Source organism: Cherax quadricarinatus, chromosome 42 (genome assembly GCF_038502225.1).
Source record: "Cherax quadricarinatus isolate ZL_2023a chromosome 42, ASM3850222v1, whole genome shotgun sequence".
NCBI lineage: Eukaryota > Metazoa > Arthropoda > Malacostraca > Decapoda > Parastacidae > Cherax > Cherax quadricarinatus.
Window position 1 is genome coordinate 16,547,532 of NC_091333.1, and position 26,545 is coordinate 16,574,076.

The 26,545-nt window shown below is 35.6% G+C and overlaps 1 protein-coding gene across 16 annotated transcripts in view; it reads right to left on the reverse strand.

Moving 5' to 3' along the window:
- The window catches only part of LOC128695675 (protein tramtrack, beta isoform), a 520,376-nt gene that overhangs the window by 211,942 nt on the left and 281,889 nt on the right, over positions 1 to 26,545 (reverse strand). Inside the window, exon 5 of one of the 16 annotated variants that reach the window (XM_070093333.1) lies at positions 481 to 1,204. The exons of 14 other annotated variants lie outside the window; for them this stretch is intronic. In XM_070093333.1, the coding sequence (XP_069949434.1) occupies positions 713 to 1,204 (492 nt within the window). In that variant the 3' untranslated portion in view covers positions 481 to 712. One more of the 16 variants, XM_070093340.1, reaches the window with a different exon arrangement.

Here is a 26,545-nt window from a genome sequence, read left to right on the forward strand (position 1 = left end):
TGTGTGTGTGTGTGTGTGTGTGTGTGTGTGTATGTATGTATATGTATGTTTGTATGTATGTGTACATACATACATACATACATACATACATACATACATATATATATATATATATATATATATATATATATATATATATATATATATATATATATATATTATATATAATATATATATATATATATATTATATATATATATATACACACACACACACACATACATAAATACTGAACATATATGGAGAAAATAAAACTCAGTCATTAAATAAAAATGGCAAAGTTGACATTATCTATTTCTTTGATATAATTTCCTCAAATTACAGAAAAAAATCTTACTGAAGCATTAAATAACAAAATTTTCCAGTTCCTTCTCTCTATATATATATTATCTTTAGCTGCACTTTATCAACTTATGTTTCTTTCAAAATCAGGGATGGTGCTAATAATACAATGTACTTTTGAAAAAGAATAATACACAGCATATTCAACGCTTTTATTACACAACTGAATCCATTAAGTACAAAATTTCAAGGTTAATTATGTCTGTCCCAATAACAAAAATATGCAAGAACAATATCCTATTAACAAAGTCTTAAAGATATACATATGATAAATAAGGCAGTGGAAATTAATGAAACTAACATATCACCAAATTTTTAAGTTGAGGAAAATTTAGCACTGAAAATTTTTGCTCAAGAAATGGAACTCAGTCTAGGAGGCATGAAGGTGGTGGCAGTACTGTTGTTGTTGATGATGACTGCGAGTGTGTGTGTTTAGATTGGTCTTCTTAGCGAAACTTTTTCCACAAATAGAGCAAACATATGGCCGCTCACCAGTATGTGTACGTTCATGTTCAACTAGGTGGTCCTTCCTTTTAAATCGTTTAGAACAAAATCTACATGCAAAGGGGCGACACTGGTAAAGCAAAGAGCCTGTGACCAGAGGTTGATCACCTCCAGCACTGCTTCCAGGTCCATGCAGAGTATTAAGGCGAGGCGATCTTGGCTCACCAGGGAGCTGGTCTCCCACAGCATCATTCAGGCAATATTCCAAGATGTCTAGGTCAGGAGCCACAGCTGGAGTCACATTTTCCCCACCACTGGTTGATGTAGGTGGTCCCCTTCGAGAGTATGCGGCGCCCCCGTCAGCAAGCGGGGCCCCGCCACCCGCCTCACCCAACTCCCCAAGTATTAACCGCATCGTCTGTAACGATATACAAACATATGTCAGACCTCCTTTCACACTCACAGCACACTGCCACCACAATAACTAGCTATACATTAGTTTTATACTGTACACAGGCATCACTGTGGATGAGGGAATGTTGTTGTTGTTGTGGTGGTGTTGGTAGTGGTGGGTGGCAGGAGGTGCAACCTCATATGCAAGGTGAGCGCATCCCTGTTAGAGAAGGTCCGATTGCAGGTGAGGCATAGCGGTGCAGCACATTTAGCAACACGTTCGTGTTGCCGCAGATGTTGCCGCTGAACAAATGAACGGCCACAGGTATGGCAGGTGAAGGGGCGCTCCCCAGTGTGCAGGCGAAGATGATCACGCAGGTGACTGGTGTTGAGGAAGCGCTTGAGACAGAATGAGCAGTGATGCGGCCTTCGGGTATCATATGAGCCGCGATGTGACTGCCTACCCATGGTTATGAGCGCTGCATCCAGCCCTGCCCGCCCCTGCAACAAACACCACCACTTAGACACCACCGTCAACCCCAACTTGACAGACCTTCTTAGCTATTTTTATCACATTTTCCTCACCCATATATAAACACCAACGAGAAATCTTATCAAATTATGAAGAGTTATTATTTATACAAATATTTAATTTTGGATTACTTATAAAATTAAAATAATTTTTAATAATCTGAGGAAAAACTTTCTACCCTGCCAAGTTTTCTATGTACGAAGTAATGTGCACTGTCATATCACAGACCATCTCCAAATATAATAATTTTTCTATACATTTAAAAAATTTTCCCCACTCAAAAAATTAGTTAATATAAATATTAGGATTAGCTGTGATTTTCTTTACTATCTACAGTAAGAATACTCAAAGGAGAGCTGCCATAGTTGCAAGTCAGACTATAGTGAGTGACTGTTATAATACAGTATTTATAATTTATCAACTAATTATACGACAAATCGTTTACCTTCACACAATCACAAGATAATTTCATCTTTTCCTTTGAGATATAAATACTTTACATGGGCTTATATTTAATGTTTATACTTTCTACATTAATTTTTGCACAGGATACAAGAGCACAACTTCCTGTCCTAAATGATGGACAGAGAAGAATGAATTGCTCCAACATTTTGATGATGTATCTGATTTAAACTGTAATGTTATATCATACTGAATTGCAATTACATTATGTTTAATTTAAAAAAATTTACTGTTTCCTAAAACAATTATGTAAAAAATTATTGTATTGAAAATAATGAAGGATCACAATATACCTGGACTACAAGACTCTCAGAACTCCAGTTGCTCAGAAAGTTTTTGGCAGGCCATCCATAACTTGTATTCCAAGAAAAAAAATTAGAACTCAGGGAAAATTTTTTGCAAGATTTGTAACTCACTGGATGCATGAATATACTGTCAGGAGCAATAACTGTCATCTCATCAGCAAGTCTGATAAAAAATTTATACAACACTGTATCTTATTACAACAAACCAATAAGTAAAGTGATGTACTACATAAGGTCCAGTATGAAGAGCAAAATGTGTGTTGCCAAAAACACAGTTGCCCCAAAAAAGTATGGTTGTGACTGTTTAGAATTTGTGGTGTTCAGGAAGGCCATTGCCTCAACCAAGCACGATCTTTGATATTAACGAAGGCCTCAGCCTCAACCAATCAGCATCTGTGGCACCCAGGAAGACAAATTGGCATTTGTGATGCCCAGGAAGACCAATCAGCATTTGTAATGCCCAGGAAGACCAATCAGCATTTGTGATGCCCAGGAAGTCGTTCATGAACTTCAACCAGGCAGGATTGTGGCTTCAAAGGATTTTTATCTCAACCAGTCAAGACTGTGGTATCCAGAAAGGCCTTGGCCTTGACTGGACAGGGTTTGTGGTGTCCAGATTAGCCTTGGCCTTGACTGGACAGGGTTTGTGGTGTCCAGAATAGCCTTGGCCTTGACTGGACAGGGTTTGTGGTGTCCAGATTAGCCTTGGCCTTGACTAGTCAGGGTTTGAGGTGTTCTACAGTATTTCTCAATAAATGTTGCGAACAAGTTTTCATGTATAAAGGCATAGTAAAAATTACATTGCCATATTTTACACTATACTATTATTAGTCATAATATTTAATGTATTATTTTTAACAGCTTATAAATCTTAAGCAAACATGGCAGAAATGTTATGAAATTAGTCTTAATTAATTATAAAAGTTTTACCAACATTAATATTGCATTCATTTCTTATGAAAATGCCTTAACTGCAAAATAAATGAATATTTCAAATAAACATTAATGTCAGAACAGCAATTATTGTTTTACATACACACAAAAAGGACTGCAGAAACCTAAATCCAAACATATACATGTAATGCAAAAATCATTGTGATAAAAATCTACAGCAAGCTGCACAAAACTTACCAATTAGCAACATAAACAAATAAAAAGATAAATTTTAGAATAGTACTACTGTATTTCTAAAAATAGGCAGTGTGACTGGTGATCAAGTATAAAGAAATACAACTGAATATAATAATATAAAAGTCAGGCAACTTGGTAAAAGCAATCATGTTCTATGCACTGGTAAGAAGTGCACAGTAAACCCTTCATATAATGGACTAATGAGACATTGTTTCAATGTCTCGTTAAATCAGAATACTGATTAAAAAAAAAAATAGCCAAAAGGCAATCAAGTGTTCTACTGTATACCTAATAAAGTATGGCAAGAACAGCTTACATTGCAATAAAAGTTGAAATTTAACCCTTTCATGGTCCACAGGCCCTCTCAGAGACTTGTTCTCAGGGTCCCCCAAATTTCAAAAAAAAAAAAAAAAAAAAAAAAAAAAAAAAAAAAAAAAAAAAAAAAAAAAAAAAAAAAAAAAAAAAATAGAGAATCTTTTCCCGATCATAATGACACCAAAAGTGTGAAATTTGATGGAAAACTTACGGAATTATGCTCTCGCGAAGTTAGCGGTCTTGACAATGTTTATGCATCGGCGATTTTGCCCAATTTGAGCCCTATTCTCAGCCAATTCCAGTGTATTAGTCGACAAAAAATATACCTACTTCGCTAGAACGCCATTTTTTCTATCGAATGAGTACAAGAAACCATCCATTTACTGATTTCAACTATCCAATACAGTGGTCAGAAGAGAGTAAGACACAAGTGCAACATCTGGGTATCTTTATTGTAGACGTTTCGCCATCCAGTGGCTTTATCAATACAAATTCCAGGACATAACTTGAAGACAGTAGAACTATGTACAGAAGATGAGGTAATCAGTCCCTCAACCTAGGAGTAGGTGCGAACAGCACCATAGTCGTGGTGCTGTTCGCACCTACTCCTAGGTTGAGGGACTGATTACCTCATCTTCTGTACATAGTTCTACTGTCTTCAAGTTATGTCCTGGAATTTGTATTGATAAAGCCACTGGATGGCGAAACGTCTACAATAAAGATACCCAGATGTTGCACTTGTGTCTTACTCTCATCTTGTCGGTATTATATACCATTCGTACACCACAGTGGTCAGAATTTAGCAATTTTGCCAATTTCACACAAATTTCAAAAGAGGCCAATTTCCAAATAGGGTCCAGAACAAACAAGAAAGACATTCCTGGCACTAAAATAACATTTCCTCTGTTCATTAGTCATGTCTCCATACCCCTCTTACATTCTTTTGCTTTCCATTTTGAATTTTTATTCTCACAAAAAATAGAAGATTTACTGTTATGCAGACTACTGCATTAATGTAGAAATGGTACAAATAATAACGGCACACTTGTGAAAGAATATTACACTCACCAGTTGGCGTGTATTGGACGCTTAGCATGATTTGTTTACTTTTGAACCTTGGCAAAAATCCAACATTTCTGCTACTTTGAGCTCAATTTCAAGGTACTTTTCATTGTAAAACCAGTCAAAATCATCTGAGTTTCTGTAATATGTCTTCCATTCTATCAAATGAGACCAGGAAAACTAGAATGCAACAATAAACACCATACGAAAATACAGTGCAAAGCCGCTGTTTTAATCCAAAAACACGGTCAAAGTTTTTTTTTCTCATTACGCACTGTGTGCTGCAGGAATTTTTAATACCACGCACACTGACCACATAGACCCATTCTTTCATATGTAGGCCTACCAGCTTTCTCTCACTAGATTTGAAGGCGTTAGAATTTAGGCATACTAGTATGTCATGGACACTGGTGCGTAAGCCGTACTAGTACAGCCGAAACCCTGAAAGGGTTAAGAAGTTAAAAGCACAACTTAACCAGCAGATTTTTGTCCATAATTTAAAAGTGTTATATCGAGGGTTTACTGTATGTGGAAACTAAACAGGGAGGAAAGTTCAATACAAACAAAAACTGATAAGTACAGCATATTGATCCATGACAGTACTTTATACTGATCTATGACAGTACTTTATACTGATCTATGACAGTACTTTATACTGATCTATGACAGTACTTTATACTGATCTATGACAGTACTTTATACTGATCTATGACAGTACTTTATACTGATCTATGACTACTTTATACTGATCTATGACAGTACTTTATACTGATCTATGACAGTACTTTATACTGATCTATGACTACTTTATACTGATCTATGACAGTACTTTATACTGATCTATGACAGTACTTTATACTGATCTATGACAGTACTTTATACTGATCTATGACAGTACTTTATACTGATCTATGACAGTACTTTATACTGATCTATGACTACTTTATACTGATCTATGACAGTACTTTATACTGATCTATGACAGTACTTTATACTGATCTATGACAGTACTTTATACTGATCTATGACAGTACTTTATACTGATCTATGACAGTACTTTATACTGATCTATGACAGTACTTTATACTGATCTATGACAGTACTTTATACTGATCTATGACAGTACTTTATACTGATCCATGACAGTACTTTATACTGATCTATGACAGTACTTTATACTGATATATGACAGTACTTTATACTGATCTATGACAGTACTTTATACTGATCTATGACAGTACTTTATACTGATCTATGTCTACTTTATACTGATCTATGACAGTACTTTATACTGATCTATGACAGTACTTTATACTGATCTATGACAGTACTTTATACTGATCTATGACAGTACTTTATACTGATCTATGACAGTACTTTATACTGATATATGACAGTACTTTACTGATCTATGACAGTACTTTATGCTGATCTATGACTACTTTATACTGATCTATGACAGTACTTTATACTGATCTATGACAGTACTTTATACTGATCCATGACAGTACTTTATACTGATCCATGACAGTACTTTATACTGATCTATGACAGTACTTTATACTGATCTATGACAGTACTTTATACTGATCTATGACAGTACTTTATACTGATCTATGACAGTACTTTATACTGATATATGACAGTACTTTATACTGATCTATGACAGTACTTTATACTGATCTATGACTACTTTATACTGATCTATGACAGTACTTTATACTGATCTATGACAGTACTTTATACTGATCTATGACAGTACTTTATACTGATCTATGACAGTACTTTATACTGATCTATGACAGTACTTTATACTGATCTATGACAGTACTTTATACTGATATATGACAGTACTTTATACTGATCTATGACAGTACTTTATACTGATCTATGACTACTTTATACTGATCTATGACAGTACTTTATACTGATCTATGACAGTACTTTATACTGATCCATGACAGTATACTGATCCATGACAGTACTTTATACTGATCTATGACAGTACTTTATACTGATCTATGACAGTACTTTATACTGATCTATGACAGTACTTTATACTGATCTATGACAGTACTTTATACTGATCTATGACAGTACTTTATACTGATATATGACAGTACTTTATACTGATCTATGACAGTACTTTATACTGATCTATGACTACTTTATACTGATCTATGACAGTACTTTATACTGATCTATGACAGTACTTTATACTGATCTATGACAGTACTTTATACTGATCTATGACAGTACTTTATACTGATCTGACAGTACTTTATACTGATCTATGACAGTACTTTATACTGATATATGACAGTACTTTATACTGATCTATGACAGTACTTTATACTGATCTATGACTACTTTATACTGATCTATGACAGTACTTTATACTGATCTATGACAGTACTTTATACTGATCCATGACAGTACTTTATACTGATCCATGACAGTACTTTATACTGATCTATGACAGTACTTTATACTGATATATGACAGTACTTTATACTGATCCATGACAGTACTTTATACTGATCCATGACAGTACTTTATACTGATCTATGACAGTACTTTATACTGATCTATGACAGTACTTTATACTGATCTATGACAGTACTTTATACTGATCCATGACAGTACTTTATACTGATCTATGACAGTACTTTATACTGATCCATGACAGTACTTTATACTGATCTATGACAGTACTTTATACTGATCTATGACAGTACTTTATACTGATCTATGACAGTACTTTATACTGATCTATGACAGTACTTTATACTGATCTATGACAGTACTTTATACTGATCTATGACAGTACTTTATACTGATCTATGACAGTACTTTATACTGATCCATGACAGTAGTTTATACTGATCCATGACAGTACTTTATACTGATCTATGACAGTACTTTATACTGATCTATGACAGTACTTTATACTGATCTATGACAGTACTTTATACTGATCTATGAAAGTACTTTATACTGATCTATGACAGTACTTTATACTGATCCATGACAGTACTTTATACTGATCTATGACAGTACTTTATACTGATCCATGACAGTACTTTATACTGATCTATGACAGTACTTTATACTGATCTATGACAGTACTTTATACTGATCTATGACAGTACTTTATACTGATCCATGACAGTACTTTATACTGATCTATGACAGTACTTTATACTGATCTATGACAGTACTTTATACTGATCTATGACTACTTTATACTGATCTATGACAGTACTTTATACTGATCTATGACAGTACTTTATACTGATCTATGACAGTACTTTATACTGATCTATGACTACCTTATACTGATCTATGACAGTACTTTATACTGATCCATGACAGTACTTTATACTGATCTATGACAGTACTTTATACTGATCTATGACAGTACTTTATACTGATCCATGACAGTACTTTATACTGATCCATGACAGTACTTTATACTGATCTATGACAGTACTTTATACTGATCCATGACAGTACTTTATACTGATCTATGACAGTACTTTATACTGATCTATGACAGTACTTTATACTGATCTATGACAGTACTTTATACTGATCTATGACAGTACTTTATACTGATCTATGACAGTACTTTATACTGATCTATGACAGTACTTTATACTGATCCATGACAGTACTTTATACTGATCTATGACAGTACTTTATACTGATCTATGACAGTACTTTATACTGATATATGACAGTACTTTATACTGATCTATGACTATGACTACTTTATACTGATCTATGACAGTACTTTATACTGATCTATGACAGTACTTTATACTGATCTATGACAGTACTTTATACTGATCTATGACAGTACTTTATACTGATCTATGACAGTACTTTATACTGATCCATGACAGTACTTTATACTGATCTATGACAGTACTTTATACTGATCTATGACAGTACTTTATACTGATCTATGACACTTTATACTGATACTTTATACTGATCTATGACAGTACTTTATACTGATCTATGACAGTACTTTATACTGATCTATGACAGTACTTTATACTGATCCATGACAGTACTTTATACTGATCCATGACAGTACTTTATACTGATCAGTATTTATACTGATCATGACAGTACTTTATACTGATCTATGACAGTACTTTATACTGATCTATGACAGTACTTTATACTGATCTATGACAGTACTTTATACTGATCTATGACAGTACTTTATACTGATCTATGACAGTACTTTATACTGATCCATGACAGTACTTTATACTGATCTATGACAGTACTTTATACTGATCAGTATGACAGTACTTTATACTGATCCAGTACTTTATACTGATCTATGACAGTACTTTATACTGATCTATGACAGTACTTTATACTGATCTATGGCATACTTTATACTGACAGTACTTTATACTGATCTATGACAGTACTTTATACTGATCTATTTATACTGACATGACAGTACTTTATACTGATCTATGATACTTTATACTGACAGTACTTTATACTGATCCATGACAGTACTTTATACTGATCCATGACAGTACTTTATACTGATCTATGACAGTACTTTATACTGATCTATGACAGTACTTTATACTGATCCATGACAGTACTTTATACTGATCATGACAGTACTTTATACTGATCCATGACAGTACTTTATACTGATCTATGACAGTACTTTATACTGATCTATGACAGTACTTTATACTGATCTATGACAGTACTTTATACTGATCTATGACAGTAGAGTATACTGATCTATGATGGTACAGTATACTGATCTATGATGGTACAGTATACTGATCTATGATGGTACAGTATACTGATCTATGACAGTACAGTATACTGATCTATGACAGTACTTTATACTGATCCATGACAGTACTTTATACTGATCTATGACATGACAGTACTTTATACTGATCTATGACAGTACTTTATACTGATCCATGACAGTACTTTATACTGATCTATGACAGTACTTTATACTGATCTATGACAGTACTTTATACTGATCTATGACAGTACTTTATACTGATCTATGACAGTACTTTATACTGATCTATGACAGTACTTTATACTGATCTATGACAGTACTACTGTATACTGATCTATGACAGTACTTTATACTGATCTATGACAGTACTTTATACTGATCTATGACTACCTTCTATACTGATCTATGACAGTACTTTATACTGATCCATGACAGTACTTTATACTGATCTATGACAGTACTTTATACTGATCTATGACAGTACTTTATACTGATCCATGACAGTACTTTATACTGATCCATGACAGTACTTTATACTGATCTATGACAGTACTTTATACTGATCCATGACAGTACTTTATACTGATCTATGACTACTTTATACTGATCTATGACAGTACTTTATACTGATCTATGACAGTACTTTATACTGATCTATGACAGTACTTTATACTGATCTATGACAGTACTTTATACTGATCTATGACAGTACTTTATACTGATCCATGACAGTACTTTATACTGATCCATGACAGTACTTTATACTGATCTATGACAGTACTTTATACTGATCCATGACAGTACTTTATACTGATCTATGACTACTTTATACTGATCTATGACAGTACTTTATACTGATCTATGACAGTACTTTATACTGATCTATGACAGTACTTTATACTGATCTATGACAGTACTTTATACTGATCCATGACAGTACTTTATACTGATCTATGACAGTACTTTATACTGATCCATGACAGTACTTTATACTGATCCATGACAGTACTTTATACTGATCCATGACAGTACTTTATACTGATCTATGACAGTACTTTATACTGATCTATGACAGTACTTTATACTGATCTATGGCAGTACTTTATACTGATCTATGACAGTACTTTTTACTGATCTATGACAGTACTTTATACTGATCCATGACAGTACTTTATACTGATCTATGACAGTACTTTATACTGATCTATGACAGTACTTTATACTGATCCATGACAGTACTTTATACTGATCCATGACAGTACTTTATACTGATCTATGACAGTACTTTATACTGATCTATGACAGTACTTTATACTGATCTATGACAGTACTTTATACTGATCTATGACAGTACTTTATACTGATCCATGACAGTACTTTATACTGATCCATGACAGTACTTTATACTGATCCATGACAGTACTGTATTCTGATCTATGGTGGTACAGTATACTGATCTATGACAGTAGAGTATACTGATCTATGAAAGTACAATATACTGATCTATGACAGTAGAGTATACTGATCTATGATGGTACAGTATACTGATCTATGATGGTACAGTATACTGATCTATGATGGTACAGTATACTGATCTATGACAGTACAGTATACTGATCTATGATGGTACAGTATACTGATCTATGATGGTACAGTATACTGATCTACGATGGTACAGTATACTGATCTATGATGGTACAGTATACTGATCTATGATGGTACAGTATACTGATCTATGATGGTACAGTATACTGATCTATGATGGTACAGTATACTGATCTATGATGGTACAGTATACTGATCTATGATGGTACAGTATACTGATCTATGATGGTACAGTATACTGATCTATGATGGTCCAGTATATTGATCTATGTTGGTACAGTATACTGATCTATGATGGTACAGTATACTGATCTATGATGGTACAGTATACTGATCTATGATGGTACAGTATACTGATCTATGATGGTACAGTATACTGATCTATGATGGTACAGTATACTGATCTATGATGGTACAGTATACTGATCTATGATGGTACAGTATACTGATCTATGATGGTACAGTATACTGATCTATGATGGTACAGTATACTGATCTATGATGGTACAGTATACTGATCTATGATGGTACAGTATACTGATCTATGATGGTACAGTATACTGATCTATGATGGTACAGTATACTGATCTATGATGGTACAGTATACTGATCTATGATGGTACAGTATACTGATCTATGATGGTACAGTATACTGATCTATGATGGTACAGTATACTGATCTATGATGGTACAGTATACTGATCTATGATGGTACAGTATACTGATCTATGATGGTACAGTATACTGATCTATGATGGTACAGTATACTGATCTATGATGGTACAGTATACTGATCTATGACAGTACTTATACTGCCAATTAATAAATAAATAAATAAATCTATGACAGTACTCTATACTGATCTATGACATTACTTTATACTGATTTATGACAATACTTTATGCTGATCTAGAACAGTACAGTATACTGATCTATGACTGTACAGTATACTGATCTATGACAGAACAGTACACTGATCTATGACAGTAATTTATAATGATATATGACAGTACAGTACACTGATCTATGACAGTACAGTATACTGATCTATGACAGTACTTTATACTGATCTATGACAGTTCTTTATGTTGATCTATGACAGCATTGTATACTGATCTACGGCAGTACTTTATACTGATCTATGACAGTATTGTATACTGATCTATGACAGTATAGTATACTGATCTATGATAATACAGTATACTGATCTATCATGGTACTGTATACTGATCTATGGCAGTACTGTATACTGATCTATGATGGTACCGTATACTGATCTATGACAGTACTGTATAGTGATCCCTGACAGTACAATATACTGATCTATGACAGCAGAGTGCATATACTGATCCGTGACAGTACAGTATACTGATCCATGACAGTACTGTATACTGATCTATGACAGTATTATATACTGATATATGACAGAACTGTATACTTATCCATGACAGTACTGTATACTGATCCGTGACAGTACAGTATACTGATCCATGACAGGACTGTATACTGATCTGTGACAGTATTGTATACTGATCCATGACAGTACTGTATACTGATCCATGACAGTACTGTATACTGATCCATGACAGTACTGTATACTGATCCATGACAGCATTGTATACTGATCAATGACAGTACTGTATACTGATCCATGACAGCATTGTATACTGATCCATGACAGCATTGTATACTGTTCCATGATAGTACTGTATATTGATCCATGACAGTACTGTATACTGATCCATGACAGTACTGTATACTGGTCCAGGACAGTACTGTATACTGATCCATGACAGTACTGTATACTGATCCATGACAATACTGTATACTGATCCATGACAGTACTGTATAGTGATCCATGACAGTACTGTATACTAATCCATGAGAGTATTGCATACTGATCTATGACAGTACTGTATACTGATCCATGACAGTAGTGTATACTGATCCATGACAGTAGTGTATACTGATCCATGACAGTACTGTATACTGATCCATGAGAGTATTGCATACTGATCTAAGACAGTACTGTATACTGATCCATGACAGTAGTGTATACTGATCCATGACAATAGTGTATACTGATCCATGACAGTACTGTATACTGATCCATGAGAGTATTGCATACTGATCTATGACAGTACTGTATACTGATCCATGAGAGTATTGCATACTTATCTATGACAGTACTGAATACTGATCCATGACAGTACTGTATTGTGATCCATGACAGTATTCTATATTGATCCATGACAGTACTGTATTGTGATCCATGACAGTACTGTATTGTGACCCATGACAGTATTCTATATTGATCCATGACAGTACTGTATTGTGATCCATGACAATATTCTATATTGATCCATGACAGTAGAAAATATCAGAGGAACTAAACATAATATTTTAAGAGAAACATAACAAAATGTACAAAGAGTTCTGCAACATATGAATATAAATCCCAACAGCTCATTAAAAAAAACCTCAATAAAATAATAATACAACAACATGTGCTTGAAAGCCACAAAAAAGAAACACTTTCACTCAATACAAAAGCCCACAGAGAAAAAGCTTACCAACTCAATTAAGTCACAAAAGTGTATGGTACTTGTTCAAAAAAATAAAATGGATGAAGAGGTTGAAAGGCTAATAAAATGATAAAAATACACTTTAGCAGAATGTAAACCTTCTGTAAAACAAAGTTATGTTTAGAGATCAAAATTTCAAAATTTATGTAGACCTGAAAAAAAGGCTTGGTCTCTGAAACAAGTCTCAATAAAAGCTTGGTCTCTAAAACAGTGTCTCAATAAAAGCTTAGTCTCCACCTAAAACAAATCTCAATAAAAGCTTGATCTCTAACTAAAACACTGTCTCAATAAAAGACTAATCTCTAACTAAAACAAGCCTCAATAAAAGTTCCCTTTCAACTATAGAGTTTTTTCAATCAGATAAAATTTACACGAACCCCTAAGAGCCAAATGCAACGGAGCTAACTAAAATAGCCAACAAAATCTGTTACAGGTCCACCATCACAAATCTGGCAATCAGTTATTCGGCTTCTTCAGTTATTTGGCACTATTTCTGGCTAGCATAATTTCAAATTTCCAGGGTCGCCACACCAACGTGCTGGTAGTGTTTGGTGGCGCTACTTGCCATAAGTCATTCTAATTTCTTTTTCTCCATTTATTGTCATAACCTGCTTACTTTTAGCCCTAGCCATGGATCCAATGAATAAAAGAAATGCTTTTCATTGTGTAAAGCACCTACACAGTACATTGTCCATTAAAGATAAGGTGGCTTTGAAGCCACTCTTGGTTGCTATGAGCTCAATCTCGTGATGCAGAAAAATATGCTTTATTATTACGCTAATATCAACACTACAGCTTACTGCCTATCACAATTGATCTAATATGACATAATAAACAATATAAATAACATAAAACATGTTAAATACTCCATAACACGGAGCAGTTCGACGGAGGTATGAAGACGATACGAGATACAAGTACCATTCTCCTATCCGTCTTGGGGCTTATATTAGAGAAAATGGAGTGTAGCACAGGGCTAACTGTGATATACACTCATACTGCACCATAAACCTGAAACAAAAAAGCTATTTTCTCTATATAGATTACCACACATAGCAGCATATGTGTAGAGAACCTAGGATAACCCAAAAAAAGTCAGACAACATGGCTTATTTCTAGTACTACCTGGCTTGGGTTAGCCATATATGATTTTTGGTAAATATTCGATTCCCAGACAGGGTAGAAACACTGGGCGTTTCTTTACACCTGTTGTGTACGTTCACCCATCAGTAAATGGGTACCTGGGTGCTAGTCGACTGGTGTGGGTGTTATCCTGGGACAGTGACCTAAATTGCTTGAAATACTCTGCATAAGAAGTGGCTTTCTATATAGTAGTATGTCACTGATGTCAGCTATGTCTGTATCCCATGTACATGTGCGTGTAGTAAATTATTATTATTATTATTTTCTCATTTGTTTGTTGGGTTATCTTATTGAAACTTGGGCAATGTATGATGGAAAGATACTTCTTAATGTACACCAAAAATGAATGAAATCAGACCATAAATAGCGGAGTTCACTTCTCAGCCATTAGCGGCCACTTAGCAGTACATTTTTGTATGGTTTTTATGGTTATATTCTCGTTTTTTCGGTCTCATTTGATAGAATGGAAGATACATTACAGAAATAGATATGATTTTAATTGCTTTCATGATGAAAAGTACCTTGAAATTGCGCTCATAGTAGCAGAAAAGTTCTATTCTTTAGTGATGCTCAAGTAAACAAATGACGTCACCGTCCAATACCTGTCCGCCTGCCAGTCCAAATTCCAATACGCAGTCAAGAATGGGTTGACATAATTTATACAATTATTACAGTAATGCAGTAGTCTGCATAACAGTAAATCTTCTATTTTTTTGTGTGAATAAAAATTCCAAATGGTAAGCAAGAGTAATATAAGAGCGGTCTGGAGCCATGACTAATGAACAGAGAAAATGTTATTTTAGTGCCAGGAATGTCTGCATTGTCTATTCTGGACTCTATTTTGAAATTGGCATTTGTGAAATTGGCCAAATTGCCAATTTCTGACCACTTTATTGGGTAGTTGAAATAGGCGAATGTGCGGTCTCTTGTACTCAGTCAACAGACTAGAAGTAAGTAAGTTTATTCAGGTACTATACACAAATACAGTTACATAGATTATCATACATAGTGGCATATGTATAGAGAACCTAGGATAACCCAAAAAAGTCAAAGTGACTTATTTCCAGTACCTGGCTTGGGCTTGCCATGATTTTTGGTAAATATTGTTTTTTTTCTCAGTTATTTGTTGGGCTATCTCACTGAAACTTGGGCAATGTATGATGGAAAGGTGCTTCTTAACGTACAACAAAAATAAAAAAGACGGACGATAAATAAGGGAGTTCACTTCTCAGTCATTAGCTGCCTCTTTGCAGTATATTTTCGTATGGTTTTTACGGTTGTATTCTCATTTTTTTTGACTCATTTGATACAAAGGAATATATATTACAGAAATAGACATGATTTTGATAGCTTTCATGACGAAAAGTACCTTGAAATTGAGCTCAAAGTAGCGGAAATGTTCGATTTTTGCAGATGTTCAATGAACTTTGTGTAAGTCAAGCTGGTTAATTTTATTAAGTGTATTCTAACCTAACCACTCTGTAATCTGGCAAACTCAGTAATCCGGCACACTACAGGTCCCAATGATGCCGGATTTGTGATGGAGGACCTGTAATATTAGCCCTTTGACTGTCGCAACCCCCAATCCTGAGGTGTCTCCTGGTGTCGCAAAATTTAAAAAAAAAAAAAAAATTACTTTTTCTTATGAAATGATAGAAAATCTTTTCCCGATTGTAATGACACCAAAAAAATTAAATTTGATGGAAAACTGACGGAGTTATGCTCTCGCGAAGTTAGCGACCTCGGCGATATTTACAAATCGGTGATTTCGCCCACTTTGAGCCCTATTTTCGGCTAATTCCATTGTTCCAGTCGACCAAACTCATAGCTATTTCTTTAGAACTCCATTTTTTTCTATTGACTGAGTACAAGAAACTGCCCATTTACAGATTTCAACTACCCAATAACATGGTCAGAAATTTGCAATTTGGCCAATTTCACGACAATTAAAAAATATGACAATTTCAAAATAAGGTCCAGAATGAACAATGCAGACATTCCTGGCTCTAAAATAACATTTTCTTTGTTCATCAGTCATGTCTCCAGGCCCCTCTGATATTACTCTTGCTTTCTATTTTGAATTTTTATTCAAACAAAAAATAGAAGACTTACTATTATGCAGACTACTGCAATACTGTAATAATTGTATAAATAACATCAACCCATTCATGACTGCATATTAGAATGGCTAGTTGGACATTTATTGGACAATGACATCATTTGTTTACTTTTGAACATTGGCAAAAATCAAACATTTTCCCTACTTTGAGCTCCATTTCCAGGTTCTTTTTCTAGTAAAATCAATCAAAATCACCTCTACTTCTACAGTATGTTTTCCATTCTATCAAATGAGACCAAGAAAACGAGAATACAACCATAAATACTATACGAAAATAGACCACAAAAATCGGCATTTTAATTAAAAAAAATGGTCGGAGTTTTTTTTTCTCATTATGCACTGCGTGCTCCAGGATTTTTTTTGTATGGTGCACACTGACCACACAGACCCATTCTCTCACATGTGGGCCTACCAGCTTTTTCCTGCTTGATTTGAAGCCGCTAGAATTTGAGTATATATACGTCAAACACGGTACCTCGTAAGACATATATATACGGCCGCAACAGTCAAAGGGTTAATATTATACGTATTATTATTATACATATTATTATTATTATTATTATATAAATAATTTGTAATTTTTATTCACACAAAAAATATAAGATTTACTGTTATTCCTTATTGCAATAATTGTATAAATAATGTCAACTCATTCACGACTGCATATCGGAATGGACAGTGACGTGATTTGTTTACTGTGAAACAGCCAAGCAATGGGCCATTTCTCCTTGGTTGAGCTCTATTCCAAGGTACTTTTTGTCGTGAAAGCAATCAAAATCATATCTGTTTCTGTAATATATCTTCCATTCTATCAAATGAAACAAAAAAAAAACAAGAATAAAACCAAAAAAACCATTCGAAATTACCACTAAGGGTTAGCTAGTTGCTGAGAAGTGAACTCCATTATTTATGCTTAGATTTCTTTTATTTTTGGTGTACATTAAGAAGCATCTTTCCATCATACATTGCCCAAGTTTCAATAAGATAGCCCAACAAACAAATGAGATACAATTCCTGAGATCAAAAGCAAGAGCCCCTCACCAGTGTCAAGGAACCTGCCTTGAGGTCTGCTCGCTTGTGGAAATTTTGCTCATGAATGGAAGCAAAAAATCGACCCATCGACTGCTCGTATTTGGAAAAACTAGCACGTGGACACGCTCGCAAATAGCGGTTCCACTGTATATATATATATATATATATATATATATATATATATATATATATATATATATATATATATATATATATATATATATATATATATATATATATATACACAGTGGACCCCCGGTTAGCGAACTTTTTTCATTCCAGTAGTATGTTCAGGTGCCAGTACTGACCGAATTTTTTCCCATAAGGAATATTGTGAAGTAGATTAGTCCATTTCAGAGCCCCAAACATACACGTACAAACGCACTTACATAAATACACTTACATAATTGGTCGCATTTGGAGGCGATCGTTAAGCGGGGGGGGTCCACTGTATATATATATATATATATATATATATATATATATATATATATATATATATATATATATATATATATATATATATACACACACCTACCATCCCACTTACGACCGAGTCCGGTTCCGAAAAACAGGTCGTAAGCCGAACTTTACTACTGGATATCAGCAAAACATTTTTGTATAACTTTATTTTATTGTTTTATTTTGGTATTTCATGTTTTACTTTACTTTTTATGTTGTTAGTACTGTATTTTAAACTGTAAGGTTTAGGATAAACACTGTGTACAACACAGATAGTTGTTTATTTCCCAGAAATTTGGCATAAAAAACACGGTCGTAAGTCAAGTGGTCGTAAGTCGAGCAGGTCATAAGTCAGATAGTAGGTGTGTGTGTGTGTGTGTGTGTGTGTGTGTGTGTGTGTGTGTGTGTGTGTATATATATATATATGTATATATATATATATATATATATACAGTCGACCCCCGCATAACGATTACCTCCGAATGCGACCAGTTATGTAAGTGTATTTATGTAAGTGCGTTTGTATGTGTATGTTTGGGGGTCTGAAATGGACTAATCTACTTCACAATATTCCTTATGGGAATAAATTCGGTCAGTACTGGCACCTGAACATACTTATGGAGTGAAAAAATATCGTTAACCGGGGGGGTCCACTGTATATATATATATATATATATATATATATATATATATATATATATATATATATATATATATATATATATATATATATATATATATATATATACATATGTTGTGCCAAATATGTAAAACTGGTCAATTAGCAAGAACTCATTTAACCCTTTCAGGGTCTGTCCCGTAGATCAACGACTTTACGTTGAGTGTCCAAACCGTAGATCTACGCCAAAATTCTAGCACTGTCAAATTTAGCACGAAAACGCTCATAGGCCTACATGTGAGAGAACGGGTCTGCGTGGTGGGTGTGCGCCATAAACAAAAAATCTATGCGCCCGCATAGCATTGTGGGAACGCCGGCTCAGTTACCCTTGTTCACCATGCCTCGTCGCAAGTCAGCTCTCACTCCCCGGAAAATTGGGACTCTCCTCTTCCTATCTGATAGTTCTGACACTGATGGAAGTGGAAATGAAGACAAATTCTACGGCTTTGATCAGTTAGTGACCGAAAAGAATGACCAGGATATCGATAATAGTGCAGAAAACCCTGACGATCCTCAACCTTCTACCTCTGGTGTGGGCACTCGTGACTCATGGTCGGTTGTTCCTCATCGCAAGAGAAAACTAATATTTTCGCATGGCCAGGCCTCTGACTTCAGTAATGATGATGATAGTGACGTGGACTGTGATTTTATTGCGCTCGACGATCAATCGAGTAGTGATAGTGAGGAATCATATTCACCAGTGAAGCGTCGGTATGTTCGCTGCCATATGCACTCGGGTAGTGTACTCTATGCTGTGCCCAGGGGACGGAGTACATCCCGTGACCCAACACCAGTTTTAGGTAGTGATAGTGAGGATGATGTGGCTACGCTTGGCATGGATAGACCACAGGCATCAGTGGATGGTGTTAGTGGTGATGGTAGTGGCACCGCCATGCGTGACTCACCAGGCCACGCTGGGACCCATGCTGACTCGTCAGTTCAAGGACAAAGCGGAGCGCCAGCCACCAGCCCACCACAACCACAATATTGATGGAAATTATTGTCAGGGAAAGTAATAAGTATTTTGAGTACACCATGGCAAATACGATCTTATCACCACAGTCAAGACTACACAGGTGGAAAGAGACGACTGTTGCAGAAATGTATTTGCTTTTTGCAACAATAATGCTTATGCCTCACGTCTATAAGCATAATATAAAAGCATACTGGTCCACAGATCGGCTAATTTCTTCCCCGGTCTTCAGTGAAATCATACCAGTGAACAGGTTTATTTTACTCTTATGTATGTTGCACTTCTCTGACAAAACCAGGCCTGACAAAAGTGACAGGTTATACAAGATTAGAAATGTTTTCATGTATCTCAAACAAAAGTTCAGGATATACTTTTATCCATTCAAGAATCTTGTAATTGACGAGTCTTTTATTTTGTTCAAAGGTAGACTGTCATTCAAGCAGTATATACCGAGCAAGAGGAAACGCTTTGGTATAAAACTGTTTGTACTCTGTGATTGTGACAGTGGCCTGGTGTTGGATATTGTTGTATACACGGGTAGTAAAACATTGAAAGATACCAAGATGTTATTGGGTATCTCAGGTGACGTAGTGAGAAACATGATGGCACCTTATCTTGGTAAGGGGCATACATTATATACCGATAACTGGTACACAAGCCCATTACTCAGTGATTTCATGCGAGTGAACAAGACAGATGTGTGTGGCACAGTGCGTTCTAATCGTAAACATATGCCCAGGCTCAATGCAGGTGCTCGTGGTGATGACGTGCTGGTGTTTACTGCCAATGACATCATGGCATTACGGAGGCATGACAAACGAGATGTCACATTGTTGACAACCGTTCACCGTAATGAAATGAAATGCAAGACAGTGGCAAAGTTGATCGAGTGACTAATGAACATATTCGAAAACCAGTGTCAGTGATTGATTATACACAAAACATGCGCTTGGTTGACAAGTGTGACATGCAGATTGGTTTTGTTGACTGTGTTCGTAAGAGTTACAAGTGGTAAATGAAACTTTTCTTCCATCTCATGGACATTTCAATGCTCAGTGCATATAATATGTACCAAATAAAGACTGGCAACAGACCACCGTATGGTGAATTTTGTTTGTCTGTTGTCAGACAACTCATAATGAAGTACCAGGTAACAACACCTGCTATACAACATGGTCCTCGAATTCCTCAGGATATACCCAAGCGTTTGAGGAGAGAAGGTGATCATTTCATAATACAGCTTCCCTCAACTCACAAGAAATTTGCTCAGAAGAGATGCATTGTCTGTGCACAAACAAAACGACGGCAACAAAGACGCAAAGACACTCGGTTTATGTGTGAGGAATGTAAGGTGCCTCTGTGCATGGTGCCTTGTTTCAAGGAGTTCCACAAGCTCCAGCAGTTCTAAAACCATGTCCAGTGATTGTAAATATGTAAATATATGATAGAACATTAGTATTATACAATATTTGTGCATGTTTATTGTAATAAACAACAGTGGTAAACAATAATATGATAATAACTTTAGTGCGGTTATTGTGTTCAATACAGTGAGTTTATATATATACATTATATACAGTATTGGTCTCTCAGGCCCCAAATGTTAGTAGGAATAGAAAAAAATTGGAAAAGAAAAGAAAAAAACAACTAAAACCACAAAATAATGTAATGCGCGTATGTGGAATTCGTCGATGTTGCCGCCACCACATCATTTTTGACAAACTTCTTGGCACTGTATCTCGGTAAGGACTGATCAGATTTTTTTTTGTCTTATTACCTTCACAAAAATATGCTCTTTAATTCTGTAAGAAAATGGTGTATATCTACATTTTTGGGCATAAGACACAAAATATCATCAACATATCTGAACCATGGCATGGTATGGCAATGGGAAATCCTCTTTCACCTGTTCTTAGTAACCTATACATGGAATTTTTTGAAACAAGGTTGTTTAACACAATCCTCCCTAATAGAGCTAAATGGTTCAGATATGTTGATGATATTTTGTGTCTTATGCCCAAAAATGTAGATATACACCATTTTCTTGGAAAATTAAATAGCTTAGCCCATTCTATAAACTTTACTGTTGAGTTTGAAGAAAATAACTCATTGCCTTTTCTAGATGTTTTAATTATTAAGGGTAATAATGAATTCAAATTTAAAATTTACAGAAAACCTACAAATAACTGTTCCTATGTCCACTATTATTTCTCGCATCAAGATAGAGTCAAACTGTCTGTTTTCTCATCAATGTTTTTGAGAGCTTTACGAATTTGTAGTCCTGAGTTCATAGATGAGGAAATATCCAAAATTTATGAAATAGGTAATGATTTAAAATACCCAAGAAATGTAATTGATAAATCTTTTAAAGTTGCTAGAAACACTTTTTATAATCCAAAAAGGGGCAACCAGCCTTATTCAACTAAAAATATGTTGGTTCTCCCTTACCATGAAAACTTGGTTGATATGCCTTCTCTTCTTAAGACTTTTAATATTAAAGTTGTATTCAAAAATCTTGATACAGTAAAAAAACTTTTGATAAAGAATTCCCCCTAAAATGCTGATGGATGTGTCTATAAGATTCCTTGTAAAATTTGCGATAAAGTTTATTACGGTCAAACTGGTAAAAATCTCGAACTAAGATTAAAACAACATAAATATAGCATTAGAACTGGACAAGATTCCAATGCTCTATTTATTCATGTAAGAGATTTTAACCATCCAATTGATTTTCAAAAAGTTGAGAAAGTAGTATCAAGCAAGTCCATGGTCGACAGGAATATAATTGAATCTTGTTTCATAAAAAGCAGTTTTGACAATAATATGAATATTTCCTTTGGTTTATATAAATTAGATCCATTTATAATTAATAGAATTTGGGAAGAATTTAATAATACACTGGACAAATAATTTTTAAATTTTCTTGGGTAGAATAGCTTGGGGGTGAGTTGTGCAAAGGACCTATCCAAGTTGGCTCGCCGCGCGTCACGTGTTTAACCGTTGTGGGATCTGATAGTGAGGTGCTGGCCGGACCCCTTATATAGCTTCCTTGGATGCTTCACTTTCATAGTTCCTTGATAATGTGAGTAGTCACGAAAGCGCTTGGAATTTCTCTATTCTTTCAGAGTGGTTGTTTTGCATATTTTGAAATCACCTGTTTACTGTGATCTTATTGCATATATATATATATATATATATATATATATATATATATATATATATATATATATATATATGTATGTATGTATGTATATATATATACAGTGGACCCCCGGTTAACGATTTTAATCCGTGCAAGAGGGGTAATTGTTATGCGAAATAATCGTTATGTGAATGAATTTTCCCCATAAGAAATAATGGAAATAAAATTAATCCGTGCAAGACACCCAAAAGTATGAAAAAAAAATTTTTTTACCACATGAAATATTAATTTTAATACACACAAACTGAAAAAGGCATGCACACTTACATGACACTTACTTTTATTGAAGATCTGGTGATGATTGATGGGATGGGAGGAGGGGAGAGCATTATCTTCTTACTGTTTAGAAGGGGAATCCCCTTCCATTAGGACTTGAGGTAGCAAGTCCTTTTCTGGGGTTACTTCCCTTCTTCTTTTAATGCCACTAGGGCCAGCTTCAGAGTCACTGGACTTCTTTCGCACAAGATATCTGTCCATAGTGGCCTGTACCTCTCGTTCCTTTATCACTTCCCTAAAGTGTTTCACAACATTGTCAGTGTACAGGTTGCCAACACGGCTTGCAATAGCTGTGTGAGGGTGATTTTCATCCATGAAGGTTTGCACTTCAAGCCACTTTGCACAGATTTCCTTTATCTTTGTAGTAGGCAACTTCTTCAATTTCTCTCTCCCCTCCTCTGAACCAGTTTCCCCAGGTCTGGCCTCTTGCTCTTGAAGTTGATCTATCAGCTCATCAGTGGTTAGTTCTTCATTGTCCTCCTCCACCAACTCTTCCACATCCTCCCCACTAACCTCCAACCCCAAGGACTTTCCCAATGCCACAATGGATTCCTCAACTGGCATAATCCTCTCAGGGTTAGCCTCAAACCCTTCAAAATCCCTTTTGTCTACACATTCTGGCCACAGTTTCTTCCAAGCAGAGTTCAAGGTCCTCTTAGTCACTTCCTCCCAAGCCTTACCTATAAGGTTTACACAATTGAGGATATTAAAGTGATCTCTCCAAAACTCTCTTAGAGTCAGTTGAGTTTCTGAGGTCATTACAAAGCACCTTTCAAACAGAGCTTTTGTGTACAGTTTCTTGAAGTTGGAAATAACCTGCTGGTCCATGGGCTGCAGGAGAGGAGTGGTATTAGGAGGCAAAAACTTCACCTTAATGAAGCTCATGTCCCCATAAAGTCGCTCTGCCACGTCTGTAGGATGACCAGGGGCATTGTCTAACACCAGGAGGCACTTAAGTTCTAATTTCTTTTCAGTTAGGTAATCTTTCACATTGGGGGCAAATGCATGGTGTAACCAGTTATAGAAAAATTCCCTAGTGACCCATGCCTTACTGTTTGCCCTCCACAGCACACACAAATTATCCTTGAGGACATTCTTTTGCCTGAACGCTCTGGGAGTTTCAGAGTGATACACTAATAAAGGCTTCACTTTGCAATCACCAGTAGCATTGGCACACATGAGAAGAGTAAGCCTGTCTTTCATAGGCTTATGTCCTGGGAGTGCCTTTTCCTCCTGAGTAATGTAGGTCCTGCTTGGCATTTTCTTCCAGAACAGGCCTGTTTCATCACAATTAAACACTTGTTCAGGTTTCAGTCCTTCAGTTTCTATGTACTCCTTGAATTCCTGCACATATTTTTCAGCCGCTTTGTGGTCCGAACTGGCAGCCTCACCATGCCTTATCACACTATGGATGCCACTACGCTTCTTAAATCTCTCAAACCAACCTTTGCTGGCCTTAAATTCACTCACATCATCACTAGTTGCAGGCATTTTTTTAATTAAATCCTCATGCAACTTCCTAGCCTTTTCACATATGATCGCTTGAGAGACGCTATCTCCTGCTAGCTGTTTTTCATTTATCCACACCAATAAGAGTCTCTCAACATCTTCCATCACTTGCGATCTTTGTTTCGAAAACACAGTTAAACCTTTGGCAAGAACAGCTTCCTTGATTGTCTTTTTGGTGCCCACAATAGTAGCGATGGTTGATTGGGGTTTCTTGTACAACTTGACTAGGTCGGCGATACGCACTCCACTTTCATACTTATCAATGATCTCTTTCTTCATTTCAATGGGAATTCTTACCCTTATTGGTGTACGGTTGGCACTAGAAGCTTTCTTGGGGCCCATGGTCACTTATTTTCCAGAAACAGCACCGAAAACACTGTAATAATACGAAATATTCCGAGTGTATGCTTGGATGTTACCGCGGAGGCTGGCTGGTAAACAATGGCACGGGCGGCACATGTGAGGCTGGCTGAGGGCGCACATTGGACGCGTCTCGGACGAAAATCGGTGAGCGGGTTTTTAATCGGTATGCGCGGCAAAAATTTTGCGATTAAAGTAAGCGGTATGCGAAATAATCGCTATGTGATGCCATCGTTATGCGGGGGTCCACTGTATATATATATATATATATATATATATATATATATATATATATAATACCGATTAAAAACCCGCTTACCGATTTTCGTCCGAGACGCGTCCAATGTGCCCTCACATGTGCCGGCCGTCCCATTGTTTACCAGCCAGCCTCCGCGGGTAACATCCAAGCATACACTCGGAATATTTCGTATTATTACAGTGTTTTCGGTGCTGTTTCTGGAAAATAAGTGACCATGGGCCCCAAGAAAGCTTCTAGTGCCAACCCTGTGGTAAAAAGGGGTGAGAATTAGTATGGAAATTAAGAAAGATTTTGAAGGGTTTGGGGCTAACCCTGAGAAGCCTATGCCAGTTGTGGAATCCATTGTGCCTACTTCAAAGATTAAGGAAATGTGTGCACAGTGGGTTGAACTGCAAACCTTTATAGATGAAAATCACCCTGACACAGCTGTTGCAAGCCGTGCTGGTGACTATTTCAATGACAATGTTATGGCCCCATTTTAGGAAAGTCTTGAAGGAACGGGAGGTACAGAGCTCTATGGACAGATTTGTTGTGCGACAGAGGTCCAG